General features: G+C 36.2%; 1 protein-coding gene across 3 annotated transcripts in view; it reads left to right on the top strand.

Annotated features, from left to right (window-relative positions):
* The window catches only part of LOC149792228 (calcium-responsive transcription factor-like), a 51,168-nt gene that overhangs the window by 12,725 nt on the left and 20,593 nt on the right, over window positions 1-17,850 (top strand). For all 3 annotated transcript variants that reach the window (XM_089970765.1, XM_089970764.1, XM_089970763.1), the window contains 4 exons: window positions 4,325-4,476; window positions 5,854-6,043; window positions 7,802-7,916; window positions 10,972-11,109. In XM_089970765.1, coding sequence (XP_089826891.1) covers window positions 4,325-4,476; window positions 5,854-6,043; window positions 7,802-7,916; window positions 10,972-11,109 — 595 coding nt within the window. The remainder of the gene's footprint in view (window positions 1-4,324; window positions 4,477-5,853; window positions 6,044-7,801; window positions 7,917-10,971; window positions 11,110-17,850) is intronic.

Below are 17,850 nucleotides of genomic sequence, written 5' to 3'. Positions count from 1 at the left end.
ATGCCTTATTACAAGGCTAATTTATATACATGCCTTATTACAAGGCTAATTTATATACATGCTTTATTGCAGGGCTAATTTATATATAAGCCTTATTATGAGGCTAATTTATATACATATCTTATTGCAATGTTAATCTATACACAGAGAAACCTCGTTGATCCAGAAACCTTGCTATCCAGACATAATTCAACAGCAATGAAATTCTTAAATGTTGCTCCATTAGTCCAGAAATCTGCATTTCATATCCAAAAATCAAAATCAGTAACCAAAGTGTAAAATTATTATAAAACTTGCCTCCACAATCAGGATATACTCCATCCAAAACAAAGAAAATTTGAAGAATCATATATGAAAATAGTCAGCTGGATAGCACAGATTCACCTACGTAAACCTTTAAGTTTGTCTTTTTATCAGTATATGATTGGTCAAATTCTAGTGGCACATTAAAGTTGTATATTGATCACTTTATCGTGTGTGTGGAAAAATGACTAATCCCCTATTCTGGACTTTGAGAACCAGGAGTCATAATCCCAAGTCTGTTTGGCCTTTGTGATAAAGCCTATTTTTCCCCCTCCCCTATTCTGTAATATGATGACCAGGAGTCATTATCCTAAATCTGTTTTGCCTTTCTGATGATGCATATCTTTCCCCCTCCCCTATTCTGGAATATGACAACCAGGTGTCATAATCCCAAATCTGTTGCATATATTATGTCTTATCCCATTTTGACTACATGTATAATGCTTGATAACAAAACAAGTCACTGTAATTGGTTAAAGAAACCCAATAGGAAGGGTACAGAAGTGACACTGTTTTTAATGGTGGTTGCCACATGAGCAACTCATATATCAGGTTTTGTGACATTCCATCTAAAGTTTTAGGAGCATGATGAATTATGCCGAGATGTATGGACAGCTGGCTCATGTACACCATTAACTTGATTTTGGACAGACAACTGGCTTGTATCACAAAAATGGATGAGATCAGCAACAAGAATGTTTCTGCCTGTGATCATCTTGTGATTTTCTAAAACTGATAACTCTTTTGCTCATATTTTACATATTACCATCCTGTTGTAATCCTGGCTATTGCATCTGTTTATTTTCATGAGTGAATATAACTCATTTGGTCATTTTTATGATACAAAAAGTAAAATTGTCCCATTAGACCTAAATTAAAAACTTTTGGTTGTTTGCCCTTTGCCAAACAGCTCAATGACCACCAAAGCATTTACTGTGGTCTGTTGTCAGAATATTTTTCCAAACATCCTATCACTTCGGTGCTTCACATTTATTTACAAGTCTTTGCAATGCTGAATCAAGTGTTTAGAAACATGTTTGCTGTGTACAAAAGCCATGCTGATGGGCAAATAAAGAAGTCCTGCAATGTGTTACTCTGTTAGAAGTTTAGTGCTCGGTGTAAAGGGTTGTGGGAAGATTCATGATCATGTTGTTGGGCTGGATATTAATGGTTATTATCACTGAAAACTCAAGATGTCAAAAATGATATAGTTCTAAAAATGTTCGAAACTGACTATGAAGATTCTGTGTCCACAAAATGTGGATACAAACCTGAACAGATAGGATCAAATACTCCTCTGATGGAATAAGACGAGAACATGCCCAACTATGTCAGTACCCAGTTTCTCAAAACATTACTAAAGTGAGATTTTACTTCTTTCTTACATTACTTCCCATGTCACCACAGGAATTTGATGTTTAGTTGTTGTTGTTGTTGTAGGGTTTAACGCCATTTTTCAGCACATGATAGGCTATACATGGCTGCCAGTATTAATAGTGGAGGAAGAACCCGGAAATGCCATGAAAGAACCAACGACCCTTGAGAAGCTACTGGCAAGCTTTCTCACATACCCACATTGGCCGAATCTGAGACTCGAACCCATGCAGACAGAGGTGAGATGGCAGTGATCCGTAACGGAGAGCGCTTTAGGCCACTTGGCCACTTGGGGCCCCTTGATGTTTAGTAGTTTGAAGTGTTTCAATACAGCTCATTTCTTCTTTGTATCACTACAGGAGTTTTGATGTTTAGTCTGTGGATAAAATATATAAATCCATATCTTTATAATAACTTGTATCTTAAAGATATATATTTTTTCCTATACTTTATAATTTTTTTGGTTTCATCCAGAATTGTTGTCTAGTCATAAATAATTTTGTACCTGGTCAAGGTGAGCTCATAGGTCTTTTGCACCCTGTATAAAATGTAGTTATTCATAGATTCATGAAACGTGGTGCATCTTCATAAGTACTACAACCTAATCACAAAATAGGTCACTGTCACATATTTTACACTGCACTTTACTGTGGTTAAAGTTTCTGTTTTAAGTTTACATCTAAAGCTCTCATAATATAAGAATCATCAATCATTATGATTGTTTGCAGCTAAGTACCACATCAATACACCATATAATACCATATCTTAGCACCTTGTATAATACAGTCATGCCTAGAATTCTAAAAGCACTGTGACCCATATTTCATGCATCACTGACCATTTGATCTGTCTGATGATGGTGCTGTTAAATGGCTGGGCATGCACTGCACATGATAAATAATAATAATTACGCTTTTGGTGTAATCGTTATGCTCTTTTTCCACTAAATTATGTTTTCTGCAAGATTGCATATAGATTAAATATAGATTAAAAAATTTGTTCTACATTAAAAAATAAAAATAAAGCAAGATTTATAGCAACTGCTTATGACCCATTTTGAAGAAAACTGACGGGTTTTTTCAAAAGTGAACTTTGCCTTACAGATTCATTATATTGATAATGTAGTTATGTGGTGAACCAGTCTATGTTTTTAAAGATAATGGCACCAGATGTTAAGTGAAACTCTTTACAGTGTTGAGTTGTGGATGTTACATGATGGAAACGTTAGAGTTGATGGATCATTTCAAACTTGACAACATGTCAGATCAGAAAAAGTGTCAAGTCAACACCGCTTTACAAACTTTAAAAGAAGAATATGAGAGTAATGTAATACATCACTCTGGGCACCTTACCATGATCATTGCAGATTCCAGTTCACAATTATTCAGCAAAAGTTACACATATAGACTGGTTGAAGTACAGAGTACAGAATACTGTATAAATATTTTCAGTATATTTTGTGTTTATGTTCTGATTCTAGTCCATATGGATTTTGCCCTTTGTGACAAAAATTTTGACCAGCCACAAAACCAGATTAGTCATAAAAATGTATCTTTTTCATACCTGCTGTAATTCTGGTTAGTAATATATAGATTACACTTTTTATGCCCAAATTACACTTTTTGCCACTTAAAATAGCAATAATTATGTTTACATCTCTGGGATTGGGGTGTTGGCATGTATGCATTTGTCCATCTGTCCATTAGCTTTTCCTTTTCTGCATGATAACTTCAGTTCTGCAGAACATTTCTTTACCAAATTTTGTGGATGGCTTGAGCTTGGGGTAAAGGAAGAAGCCTAGCTATTTCAGGGTCATTAGGTCTATGATCAAGGTCACTGTGACTGAAAATAATTACTATGGTGTTTACATAATAACATTTGTTGTACATCAATGACCTGGACCAGTCTTTGTCAATAGCTAGCATTTTGATAAGGAATAAGCTTGTTGATTTTGGAATTAAAAGTTCAAAGGACATGGTTTCTGTAACTTAAAGATGAAAATGGCTTCTGCACAATAACATCAGTTATACATCATAAACCTGGACAATAATGGTGGGTAACTTGCAAATGCAGTACAGAAGAAATCCATTGATTTTGGGTCAAGGCTCAAGTCACTGACTAAAATAATAGAAATTGACTTTGCCTGATAACTTTAATTTTATATTATTAACCTTTTCAAGAGGTTGTTGGGTTCTTGCACTTTAGGTATGGAAGAGATTTATTGATTTGGGGTTCAAAAGATCGAATGTTGGGGTCCTGTTGCTGAGAGAGAAATGGTTTTTGCAGAACAACTTTTATTCTCTGAGTAAATTACTTGACCAAACTTTGGACGACTTATACTTAGGCTAATAAAGCAAATGATTGATCAGAGATCATGGTCATGATTAGTATAATAATAATAAAACTATAGTTTCTGCACAGTAACTGTTGTTGAAGACTGCCTACCTTGACCAAAGATTGAGGTTGTTGAAGCCCATTGGTCAGTAATCTAGAATCAGTCATTCCCAACTAGTTCTTATATAGAGGACTATTAAAGCTGAGATTTGTGAAATTCTTATGAGAGTCCATGTCTTTTTTGTTCCTTATTTCCTTGAACAGAGAAAAATAAATGATTCTTCGAAACATACATGTTATATAAATTTTTCAGCTGATGTGGAAACTATAGAGGACCAGGACCATGTGGTGACCAGTGGGGACATTGAGGGTCAGGATACAGTGACTAGTATATTGATGCCCCCTTCCTTACAGCCTCTTCCCCCTAACTGTCCACCTTGGGCTGCCAGGCTCAGAAACTGTGAGGTAATGTTCATGTTAGTACTGGCTTATTGGTCGATCCTCCTCTCCAGCCCCTTAACGCTAACTGTATAATTTGGGCTGCCAAACTAAACACCGGGGTACATGTACATGTCAAGATACAGTGACTGGAATCTTGATAATTCCTCCTTTACACTAGCTTTCCACCTTGGGCTGCCAGGTTTCAGAAGCTGAAGTTAATGTACATGTCATGATGTAGTGACTGGCATCTTGATATCCATTCCTTTAAAGCCCCTTCCTCCTAACTGCCTAATCCCGGCTGTGAGACTCATAAACCAAGGCAACTCGATGCCAGAAGACAGTGGTTGACATCTTGGTACTCATTTTTTTTAGTCCTTTACATGCCCCACCACCCACCACGATAAATCTGTATGTGTTTGCAGAAAGCTGGGTAAAATTTAGCAGCCCCTGTATGGGTATTCTCTCAGAGAGCAAACAAAAGCTGTTGGGTAAAAGAGCATTTTTGGTTCATCTGGTGTTTGTAAAAAGTTTGTAATAATTATCAAAACTCTATGTATATTAAGGTTTTGATTGCCAAATGATAAACATTCATAGGAAATGCTATAGTGGAATGCAGATTTGAAATGGTTATGTAGATTCTTACAATTTCTCACTTTGGTAGCACCACCATGACATTGACTTCGTATTTCCTGAGAGATAATTGACATTGACTTCAGATTTCCTGAGATATCAAAACATGTATACCACTCTGCTAGCCTATGTGGTTAGAGGGTCTGCCTCAGATGCAGGAGGTTGCAGGTTTAAACCCTGGCAGAGCCATACCAAAGACATAAAATGGTACTAGCAGCTGTCTCGCAGTCGCTCAGCATTAATAGGTTATGACTAGTTGTCCTGATGTCAGGATAATGTGATTTGGTGGGACATGATGCTATATGTCCACAGCATGATGCCCCATTACTGGACATCATTATAAACTGCCACACTGCAGACATCATAATGATTTGACTGAAAAACTGATAAAGCTACATTAAAAATCCAAATCACACACACCCCCATCAAAATGTGTAGTATTTGGGTAAGGTACTTACAAAAATTTCTTGCTACCATTACATGCAATTTGTTGTAGTTTGTCAGTGCCATTATGTCAGAGATTCCCTGTCAGTGCCATTATGTCAGAGATTCCCTGGCATGTAATAATCTTCTGGTAAAATCTCTCCTTGTTCTTACAACTTCAACTCTTTTTCCTTCTGTCCCATGCATGTTTGAATGGAACAGCTCTAAGATGTAATGCATATAAAATTCTATGGTGAAGAAAACGTTGAGCCTGTGCATTCTTTTTGTGAAAACCTTTGTGACGCTAATTTCAGTGTTCCGAGTTTCAAAGACTATTCCATTTTTCAGAGACTTGGAGATTATTTTAGAGGTTATGTTGAAAGTGAAGTAGAACTAGATCTGCTCCTGACTTATCACAAACAACAGACACAGAGTTTCTGGGGGACACGGCAGTCCCCTAGCCCAGCCAAGCCATCAACACGACTCATGTGGAAATCACAGTATGTCCCCTGGGATGGAATCCCCTTTGTAAACTCGGGTATGTATTTTCTCCTTCATTACAGGTCTGTCTACAGTGTAGGTTCTTTTTTTGTCTTCAGAGTCCAGCATACCTTGTGAGGTTAAATTGCTTATAGTGTGACTGCAGTGTCACTGTTTTGTACATGATTTGTTTAAATAGATTATTGCATCTAAACATGAATTACCTTGACATGGGCATACTAAAAGCAACAGCTAGGATAATGGCTTGAATAGCTAAGGAGGTACTTCATCCTAATGTCAGATAATTTCTGAGTTTTCAGCACTGGTCATGCTGCACCTTTTTCTTCCTCGAACATGCACTTGAAACTTTTAAGCAGAAAATCTCAAACTAAAACTTAATATCATATTTCATTTTTAAATTCTTTTTATACCCTTGCATAGAATCATATTTGGCACATACACACCCATCCCTTTCAGCGTATTGTGAACTGTGCTAAAGTAACTCGGCAATGTTCGGATCAGTTCAGATTCAGAAGAGTCAGTTGCGTCAGAAGCAAGCACACTGTCTTGCTCAGACATCACATGGTAGCATGTGCTGTGTGATAGTTTCCGCATGCTTTGTTTTAAGTTCTTTTTTTTTCTATTTTGTGTTCACAGTGTCTTTTATTCGTACCCCACTTTGGTGGGTATCCTATGTTTGGATTATTAATTATTATTTACAGTGATATTTATTATAGCTATTTTAAAAAAATTCTAAATAAATGGTACTTCACAGCTCCTAGCCAGACATAAGCATAAGCTTGCAGTGGCTGATTGATAGGTTAGGTAAAATGTTTTTATAAAAACTGCAATTATTATGTTAAAAAAAGAAGTAATAAAAATGAAGTATTTATTATTATTAAAACAAAGACAAATATGTAACATCGGCTTTTTGTGTTTACCTGAACCTGTTATATATTAAATGTTGACAGTTGTTGACTCCCCCCCCCCCTCCAATTGTTGGCATTCTTTGGCTAGCAGGTTGTCATAACAAATAGCAAGTTACTCATGGCCACAATTTTCGAGGATTGACCTAATGTTCTAAATGTTTAAAACTATGAGGTCTAATGTTCTAAATGTTGGATAATATAAGGCCTAATGTTCTCAGTGTTGAGAATATAAGACCTAATGTTCTAAATGTTTGATCTTATAAGGTCTGTGTTCTAAAGGTTTGAGAATATAAGACCTAATGTTCTAAATGTTTGAGCATATAAGGCCTAATATTCTAAATGTTTGATCTTATAAGGTCTGTGTTCTAAAGGTTTGAGAATATAAGGTCCATGTTCTAAATGTTTGAGAATATTAAGGCCTAATATTCTAAATGTTTGATCTTATAAGGTCTATGTTCTAATGTTTGAGAATATAGGGCCTAATATTCTAAATGTTTGATCTTATAAGGTTGGTGTTCTAAGTGTTTGAGAACATAAGGTCTGTGTTCTAAATGTTTGAGAATAGAAGGTCAGATGTTCAAAATGTTTGATATTACAACATTTAAGGTTGCATATCTGGACATAAATGTATTTGAGTGACTCAGTACTGCTTTAGCAGGGTAAGAATGTACTGGCAAATATTTGCAAAATAGCAAATTAAAGATAAATTTAGAAAGTTTTATAAAATTTTGTTTTCTTTGTCTTATTGTATGGGCAAAATGTATGACATTAATTCAGATTTATACCAAAAGCTTAATTGGATCTCTTGGTATGGACAAGAAATTTACAAATATAATTATTTTGTTGAATATTATTTATATGTAGCTTTGATTATTTTGTTTTGATAGGGAGTCGGGCAGTGGTTATGGAATGTCAGTTTGGCCCCAGAAGAAAAGGTGCACTTGGCAAGAAATTAGAAGATATTCCTGTCAAAGGAGACTACAGACAAACCTGCCCAGCCAGGTAAATTAACTTTTTTGTATGAATACCTTTAAAATTTATTCAAGATGCTTTAATATGTTGTTGAATTTGTTCATATTACTGATATTTATAAATAGAAACTTGGCAGAATTACTAAATTATAATTTATTTTAGCCCTGTGTGAATTACTATTAGCCATGGTAAACATGTCATGGTTTGGATGACATGGTAATGCTGACATTGGACAATGCACTGTGTTTGAGTCTCAGTTAAGCTGAGCATTTTTTGATGTTGACATTTTGTAGAAGCAGTGGGATTTTACATAAAGACCTTTGTAAAATTCAACAGGAGTTTGACCTTAAATCATGATCAGTCTCTCTTACCATGGTTAATGGAAACATGTCTCCAAAAGGCAGTTTGTAGGATTGATGTTTGAGTGCGATGCATTGGGCCATGAATTCCCAAAACTTTATTCCGTATAAATTTTTTGATCCAAGAATATACCTATCCAACCTGACGTGTAAAATGTCATTGCCCAGAACTGCTTTGGATAATGCACAGTTGCTCCAAAATAATATTATAGTTCAATGAGCACTTTGTATTTCTGCTGAATAATTCAAAAGAATGTTTTTCCACTCAGATAATATCTAAACACAAAATTTGTCTGCAGACTTGATATTACAACAAGAGCAAAAGAAAGGAGAATCCAAAATAGGAATGAATCCAAAGTAGGAATGAGTTTGATTGCTAAGGTCTCTACCTAAATACACCTTCAGGAATCTATGTTGCAATATACCCCACGTGACAGATCTTACTAATCTATTTCAGAATAACTATTCATGTGACCTAGCCCATCCAATGTGAATTAACTTAATTTTTCTAAGAACCCATCTAACTGACCAGTCCAGTGGGAAAAAGTCTGATACTTATAAACATATTTACCAATAGCAATACTATTATTAACGGGGCCCTGAGTGGCCGAGTGGTCTAAAGTGCTCTCCGTTACGGATCACTGCCATCTCACCTCTGTCTGCGTGGGTTCAAGTCTAGGATTCGGCCAATGTGGATATGTGAGAAAGCTTGCCAGTAGCTTCACGTGGGTCGGTGGTTTTTCCTGGGGTTTCCCCGGGTTCTTCCTCCACCATTAATACTGGCTGAAATTCCTGTACTAATCTGCCATTTTCACAAGACATTGTTGATAATGATGTGCTAGATAATCTGGATAAACTTTGTGCAAAGAAAAAATCTAACACAAGTCAAATCTATAATTCCATGCAAGAAAGTAATCCACAGTGATTTGCAAAAATGGCCAACTCAGAATCAATTTTCCAATAGATACTGCTTCATGCTGTACCTTGACTATGGTGTGAAAAGCAGCAATTAACATGTGGAAAAAAACGCCTGATTTTTTTAACACCTACTTGTATTTTAACCATTCACTAGGTGGCAGGCAAGGTTGTAATTTGTGCTACTGAAGAGTAAAGTTAGGACCTGCCTGAATCATGATCAGTTGACTCTGTTTATATAGTAATAAACAAAATAATGTACAGAGAAAGTTCAATATCCAAAACAAAATATACTTTCTGAATACCTTTTTAAAATAGCGATATGACTGAAAAATTGTTAAAGCTACGTTAAAAATCCAAGTGACACTCACACACCTTTGAAAGTTCTTGAAAACTCCTTAACAAAAATTCTATTGGACTGTACAAACATAGCTGCCAACCCTCACGAATTTGGTGTGAATTTCACAACTTTTTCAGCAATTCACGAATTCAAGCCGTAAGCCAAAAATTCACGAATTTTCCAATCTTCAATTATTTTAAATCTTAAATAAAATAACAGATTTCCTGTTAAGCGCTAGTCGTGATATTCGCAGTTGCCGAAATGGTCCGGTACTGCTGGTCACGATATTAGTAGATCTACAGCCGATTAGTACAGTTGGCCCGGTAGCATGCATTTTAGCCTATTTTAATCTATATGTATAAGAGTAGTTTTACAAATGCTTTTGAGAGAAACTGGGGCCTAACCGGAAATTTGCTCCGCGCATGCGTCAAAACACTGATTTGAGTTACCGTTCAGCATCGTATGTAAGATGTCTTCACCACCAAGGAAAAAGAAATGTATTACTCAAAAAGTGAAGTTTAATTTGGAATATATCAAAAATTGGTCGTGCATTCTGCCATTAAACATTGATATTCATTCATGCTTTATGCACTCAGTGTGCCATCGCAGAGACAATGTGAAGAAGAATGTTGGTTGCAAAAAAACACATAGAAGTTGGGAAAATTAAGAATTCGCAGATTTTAGCTCTGGAATATTTTAAACCATTGGCAGAAGATCTGCAGGCTACCAATGCTGAAGCATTATGTGTGAGTTTTCTTGTGTCGAACACAATCTACCTTTATCAGCTGGAGACCATGTTAAACATTTGTTCTGACAAATGTTCCCGGACTCAAAAGTCGCTTCCAAATTTTCCTGTGGAAGAACCAGAAATGCTGCAGATCCTGTGCATTCCTTACAGCAAAAGTGACAGCGAAAGAGTATTTTCTTTAGTGAGGAAAAAATAAGACAGACTTTAGGGCCTCCTTAGCTGCAAAAATTTGTCAGCAATTTTAGTCCCCAAGATCAACCAGCAGGCAAGAAGTCGGAACTGTTTAGAAAACAAATTTACGATCAAGCAGTTGAGGAAGTTCAAGTCTGCCAGAGTATCATGTCTTGATAAATAACTATTTCTGCATATATGTAGTGTTTTATTTTTATTTTGCGAACTTGATATATTGTAGTATTGACGGTCGGAGTGGATGGGGGGTGGTCAGAGTGGATGGAGTTATTGTCATGGTATTTTTCACGAATTCATGTCCAAATTCACGACTTTTTATCCCTATTTTCACTAATTGTGAGCCTGGAAGGTTGGCAGCTATGTACAAACTTTGATCAGGGCCATCTGTACCAACGTGCCCAAACTGTTACTGTAATAGGCAACAGGCTTTTTCACTGACGACAATGATGATGATGATGATGATAAATAGGAAATATTACTTTAAAATTTATGGTAGCACAATGTTAAAAATGTAATGTATTTTTTTTCCAACAGAATTTATATCAAGAAAGTCAGAAAATTTCCTGAGTTTGCAGTCGATATGGATCTGGATAAAAAGTCCTTAAAAAATGCAATGGACAAGGCTTTTCATGAACTGAAACAGCATGGCTTAGACAGTATTGGACAAGAGAGGTACATATAAACCATATGGCTTAGACAGTATTGGACAAGAGTGGTACTTAGAAACCATATGGCTTATTATTGGACTAGAGAGGTACATAGAAACCATATGGCTTAGACAGTATTGGACAAGAGAGGTACATAGAAACCATATGGCTTAGGCAGTATTGGACAAGAGAGGTACATAGAAACCATATGGCTTAGATAGTATTGGACAAGAGAGGTACATAGAAACCATATGGCTTAGGCAGTATTGGACAAGAGAGGTACATAGAAACCATATGGCTTACTATTGGGCAAGAGTGGTACATAGAAACTATATGGCTTATTATTGGACAAGATTGGTACTTAGAAACCATATGGCTTAGACAGTATTGGGCAAGAGAGGTACATAGAATCTATAAGGCTTATTATTGGACAAGATTGTTACTTAGAAACCATATGGCATAGACAATATTGGGCAAGAGAGGTACATAGAAAGCATATGGCATATACAGTATTCGACAAGAGAAGTACATAGAAACCATATGGCTTATTATTGGACAAGAGTGGTACTTAGAAACCATATGGCTTAGACAGTATTGGGCAAAAGAGGTACATAGAAACTATATGGCTTATTATTTGACAAGATTGGTACTTAGAAACCATATGGCTTAGACAGTATTGGGCAAGAGAGGTACATAGAAACTATATGGCTTATTATTGGACAAGATTGTTACTTAGAAACCATATGGCATAGACAGTATTGGGCAAGAGAGGTACATAGAAAGCATATGGCATATACAGTATTCGACAAGAGAGGTACATAGAAACCATATGGCTTATTATTGGACAAGAGTGGTACTTAGAAACCATATGGCTTAGACAGTATTGGGCAAAAGAGATACATAGAAACTATATGGCTTATTATTGGACAAGATTGGTACTTAGAAACCATATGGCATAGACAGTATTGGGCAAGAGAGGTACATAGAAAGCATATGGCATATACAGTATTGGACAAGAGAGGTACATAGGAACCATATGGCTTATTATTGGACAAGAGTGGTACTTAGAAACCATATGGCATAGACAGTATGGGCAAGAGAGGTACATAGAAACTATGGCTTAGTATTCGACGAGTGGTATATCTTAATATGGCTGAGACAGTATTGGACAAGAGAAGTACATAGAAACCACATGGCTTTGACAGTATTGGACAAGAGAGGTACATAGAAACCATATGGCTTAGGCAGTATTGGACAAGAGAGGTACATAGAAACCATATGGCTTACTATTGGGCAAGAGTGGTACATAGAAACTATATGGCTTATTATTGGACAAGATTGGTACTTAGAAACCATATGGCTTAGACAGTATTGGGCAAGAGAGGTACATAGAATCTATAAGGCTTATTATTGGACAAGATTGTTACTTAGAAACCATATGGCATAGACAATATTGGGCAAGAGAGGTACATAGAAAGCATATGGCATATACAGTATTCGACAAGAGAAGTACATAGAAACCATATGGCTTATTATTGGACAAGAGTGGTACTTAGAAACCATATGGCTTAGACAGTATTGGGCAAAAGAGGTACATAGAAACTATATGGCTTATTATTTGACAAGATTGGTACTTAGAAACCATATGGCTTAGACAGTATTGGGCAAGAGAGGTACATAGAAACTATATGGCTTATTATTGGACAAGATTGTTACTTAGAAACCATATGGCATAGACAGTATTGGGCAAGAGAGGTACATAGAAAGCATATGGCATATACAGTATTCGACAAGAGAGGTACATAGAAACCATATGGCTTATTATTGGACAAGAGTGGTACTTAGAAACCATATGGCTTAGACAGTATTGGGCAAAAGAGATACATAGAAACTATATGGCTTATTATTGGACAAGATTGGTACTTAGAAACCATATGGCATAGACAGTATTGGGCAAGAGAGGTACATAGAAAGCATATGGCATATACAGTATTGGACAAGAGAGGTACATAGGAACCATATGGCTTATTATTGGACAAGAGTGGTACTTAGAAACCATATGGCATAGACAGTATGGGCAAGAGAGGTACATAGAAACTATGGCTTAGTATTCGACGAGTGGTATATCTTAATATGGCTGAGACAGTATTGGACAAGAGAAGTACATAGAAACCACATGGCTTTGACAGTATTGGACAAGAGAGGTACATAGAAACCATATGGCTTAGACAGTATTGGGCAAGAGAGGTACATAGAAACTATATGGCTTAGTATTGGACAAGAGTGGGACATCTTAATATGGCTGAGACAGTATTGGATGAGAGGTACATAGAAACCATATGGCTTATTATTGGACAAGAGAGGTACATAGAAACCATATGGCTGAGACAGTATTGAACAAGAGTGGTAGATAGAAAGCATATGGCATAGACAGTATTGGACAAGATAGGTACATAGAAACCATATGGCTCTGTATTAGGCAAGAGATGTACTTAGAAACCATATGGCTGAGACAGTATTGGACAAGAGTGTACATTGAAAGCATATGGCATATACAGTATTGGACAAGAGAGGTAAATAGAAACCATATGGCTTATTATTGGACAAGGGAGTTACATAGAAACCATATGGCTGAGACAGTATTGGACAAGAGTGGTACATAGAATGCATATGGCATAGACAGTATTAGACAACAGAGGTACATAGCAAGCATATGGTTTAGACGGTATTGGTAAAGAGAGGTACATAGAAATATGGCTTTCATAGTATTGGACAAGAGAGGTACATAGATACTATATGGCACATACAGTATTGGACAAAAGAGGAGCATAGAAATATGGCTTACACAGTATTGCATAGCTGCCAAGTGTCCCATTTTTTCCATATTTTGGACCTGAATATAGGTGTATGTTTTTTGGCAAAAAATACTTTTTTTATTTTAACAAATTGTAAAACAAATTCCATGTAATTTTCAGTTTAGAACGGGCACTCGGTTCCATTCTGATAAAAATGTATCGCATGTATATAGGAATACAGTTCTACAGTATGATTGGTTTATTCGAAATCGAGGCTATAATGCCTTTCTATATTCGCCATATTGGATTTAGCAAACAGTTACCGCTGTCACTGTGTCTCATCTTCATAATATTCAACTTCTAATCATGTTAAATAGGAAAGCAGAATATTCAGAATTTTCTCCAGGAAAGAAAAGAAAACAGAACTGGAATGACAATTGTGCCATCTTGTTTAGATTTGTGAAACCATCTAGTAAAGGAGAAAACTCTATGTTTTGCAAATTGTGTAATGTGATTTCGCTATTGGGCATGGAGGCGCCCATGAAATAAAGAGCACAAAAAAGCTAATAAACATCAGCTTGCTGCTTCATCATACACAACTCAGCCTGAACTTGCGATGTATATAAATACCAGAGAGAGCCTTGATGTAATTCGATCGAAATTCGGTTTATTAAATTTCTTTTGGAAATTAACCTTCCTCTTTCAGTTACTAGTGTTGCTGGCGATTTATTTTGCATACGTTTTCCAGACAGTAAAATCGCAAAAGATTACTTGTATGCTAGAACGAAAACAGTTCAATAAGAAAATCACAGAATTGAGATCACCAATTAAAGTTGATACATTCAGATCGATAATGATTGGGAAAAAAATAAGGTGTGGAAAAGGCTACTATAAACAGCCTGTGTCTGAGTGTGTTGCACTCTTGTACCTTCTGAATGGGCATCTGAATGGAATATGATACAACACATGCATCTTTGACATTAAATAATTATGTAAAGCACTGTCCTACTTTACTGATGGTTGTATATGTTGTAAATAGTTACATATGCATTAAAATTTTAAAATTCAGTATTTGTTCCTGAAAATCAGTATTTTTGTCACAAGCAGTCAGTAGTTTTGTATTCGAGGGTTGGCAGCTACGGTATTGGACCAGAGAGGTATATAGAAACCATATGGCTTAGATATTGTTGGGCAAGAGAAATATATAGAAACCATATGCCCTAAACAGTATTGGAAAAGAGAGGAATATAGAAACCATATGGCTTAGGTAGTAGGTAGAAATAGGGCTTAGTAAGTATTAGACAAGAGAGGTAGATTGGAGAGTATGGCTTATACAGTATTAGACCAAAGAGATAGATGGGACAGCATGGCTTATACTGTATTAGACAAGAGAGGTAGATTTGATCAAGTCAGTTGGAGAACACTTTTTAGGCAGGCTAAAATTTGTTAGGTCATATACAATACTAAATAAGTGATCCAAACTTGTTCTGAACATAAAAATGGTTTTGGATAGCCAGAAAATTAGATAATTAAATCTGTGTTTGTATATATTACTATGTTAGGAAACATGATCATGTCTGTGCATGGTCTAGGGATTTTGTAAGTCTAGGCACATGAGATTTTTGGGAGGATCCAGCATATAGTATCGTTTTGTCATCTGGAGCCCCACAGACCAGCCAGCCCAGCTGTCCCAACCCTGACTCATTTACTGGAATCTGATCTTAGTTATAAATCTGTTCATTTAGCCATGCATGCTGCTTCTTATGGGTATGAGGACAGGGGTATTAGTGAAAGATATTACTGTATAGACAAGTCAGTGACTGAAGCCAAACAGAATCTAGTCTGCAAATGTTTCTGTGCTGACCATTCTCCCAGCTGCCTAAGTACCAAAAAAACCCACCTGGCAGCTGGTTTTCGCTATTTTCACTGCCTACTTGCAGGGTATTGGTAGGGGATTATTTAGGGACAATGGCATTGTTGTCACTGGAAAGGTTTATCCTGAATGGAAGCAGTTATTGACCAGGAGTATTGACACAGTGAATGTTTTATCACAGATGAGCATAAACCATGTTCATCTTACTGGAAAAAGGAAAATAACCTGCACACATATTTAAAACTTGGTATTACCAGGCATGATTTTTCTCTTTTTTAAAGTGGAATTCCGCTTTTCTCCTGACTTGAATCAGATTTTTCTTGATGTAGTCCGTTTTTTATATCATCACTGATTCAGTTTTTAAAACTGGTCTGTCTGCTCCCATTTTGCAACAACCCTTGTAAATTATTATTTCTATATATTGGTTAGCACATGTCTATCATAAATTGGTCAAAGGTTTAAATTCATCCATTGAATCTTCATGTAATGGAAACTGTTGTAATGGAAACGAGTTAAGAGAGACCCTGACATGAAAAGTTTAGATAAAGGTTTAAAAAATGTATGGAAATGGGAATGGCTGGAGTGAAAAGTTGACGAAAATTTTAGTTGGTCAGTTTATTAGAAAACTGAACACTAGAGGACTGACGTTTTGTGACCTCTGCTCTACAGTAATCACATTTGGAAGAGTTTGAAACAGCACCTACAAAAGAAGCTGCATACGGGAAAATTGAAGCTGAGAAGGCAACTGGAAAAAGTGCAATTAAATACTATAAGAAGAAAGATTTCTTGTATGAGATAACATATGTTGCACCTCTGTCAGAATATGTGCACTGCATGTCGCAAATACAAGCACCAGCTTGAATGGAGAAAAGCTGTCATTGAGAAGGAAAAGAAATTATTGCACATTGATGAGTTATTTTTAACCAAAATAGTGTTGAATGTGAGTCCAGTTTATATTCTGGATGGACAAAAACAGATGGCATGGCAGTCAGTGCAATATTGAGGGGTGTTTTTACATTAAACGTAGAAAAGACAGAAGTCTAATTAAAATACAGACAATTTAAAAGCAGAATACAATTTCCATTTCTTTTCTTAAAGAATTAACACTGAGGGATCTTTTTTGTTAAAAAACTATCTAGCGCTCTATGTGTTAAGATAAATGGAATAAATAAGAATCTAAAAGAAAATTAAAATGTAAGGACTCTCATTTGATCAAAATCAGACCATGTAGAGTATAGCATTGATGGACTTCAAACCCTACCAGTAATCAGCATGTTCCTTATGGGCGTAAGACAGAGGCCAAAAACCTTGGTGTCAGAACTGGAGGTCAAGAGAAACTTGAGGTCAGGAATATAGTAAAATACTGTCATCTCACCCCAAAGTTTTTCTGCTCAACATTCAAGCTGTCTAAACTAATTTCGCATATGCCCCTGCAGACAGGAGACTCTGAAAGGGGTTCTTAGCAAAAAACAGGTAAGGAACAGATTAACCTCAGAAACCATCATCAGATTAATGCTCATACAGCTAGAAAAGACATCTTTTGAAGATTTTAATTTCAATAAACTTTAACAGAATGGAGCAAGCAGTGAGAGAGACAGATATTTGAGTCTTAGGTAAATATTGAACTCTTTTTTTCCTCCTCCCCCTCTTTTTATTTTGATGGCAAAGGGGAGCTTCTCCCTTTTGATACAATCATGGCACATCTCTGATTCTTTGCATTCATTACATGTATTCAGGTCACTTACCTGTAAGAGGCCTAGATAACTTTTATTCAGGTAACTTACCTGTAAGGGGCCTAGATAGCATATATTGAGGCAACTTATGTGTAAGAGGCCTAGATTACATGTATTCAGGTAACTTACAGGTATTGGGCCTAGATACCATATTAGCAACATGCTTACTTGAGCCTCTTCAGTCCAGGGTCTGATGCATGGTTTTAGCATATGCATGGGTATATGGTTGCCTATTCAAGCATCTTTCTTTTTTTCTTCATCGTTCTTTGTTTTTAACCTGCTTAAAGGTCACCTAATGCAAATATTTGAACTTAAAACAGTACATCATGCAAGATTTTGAGCACAAAGAACATGAAGTAAGTAAA

This window comes from Sinohyriopsis cumingii, chromosome 9 (assembly GCF_028554795.1).
Source record: "Sinohyriopsis cumingii isolate HCF-2022 chromosome 9, ASM2855479v2, whole genome shotgun sequence".
NCBI classification, from domain to species: Eukaryota; Metazoa; Mollusca; class Bivalvia; order Unionida; family Unionidae; genus Sinohyriopsis; species Sinohyriopsis cumingii.
The sequence above is the reverse complement of the archived record's forward strand: the minus strand, read 5'-3'. Positions and strand labels throughout refer to the sequence as shown.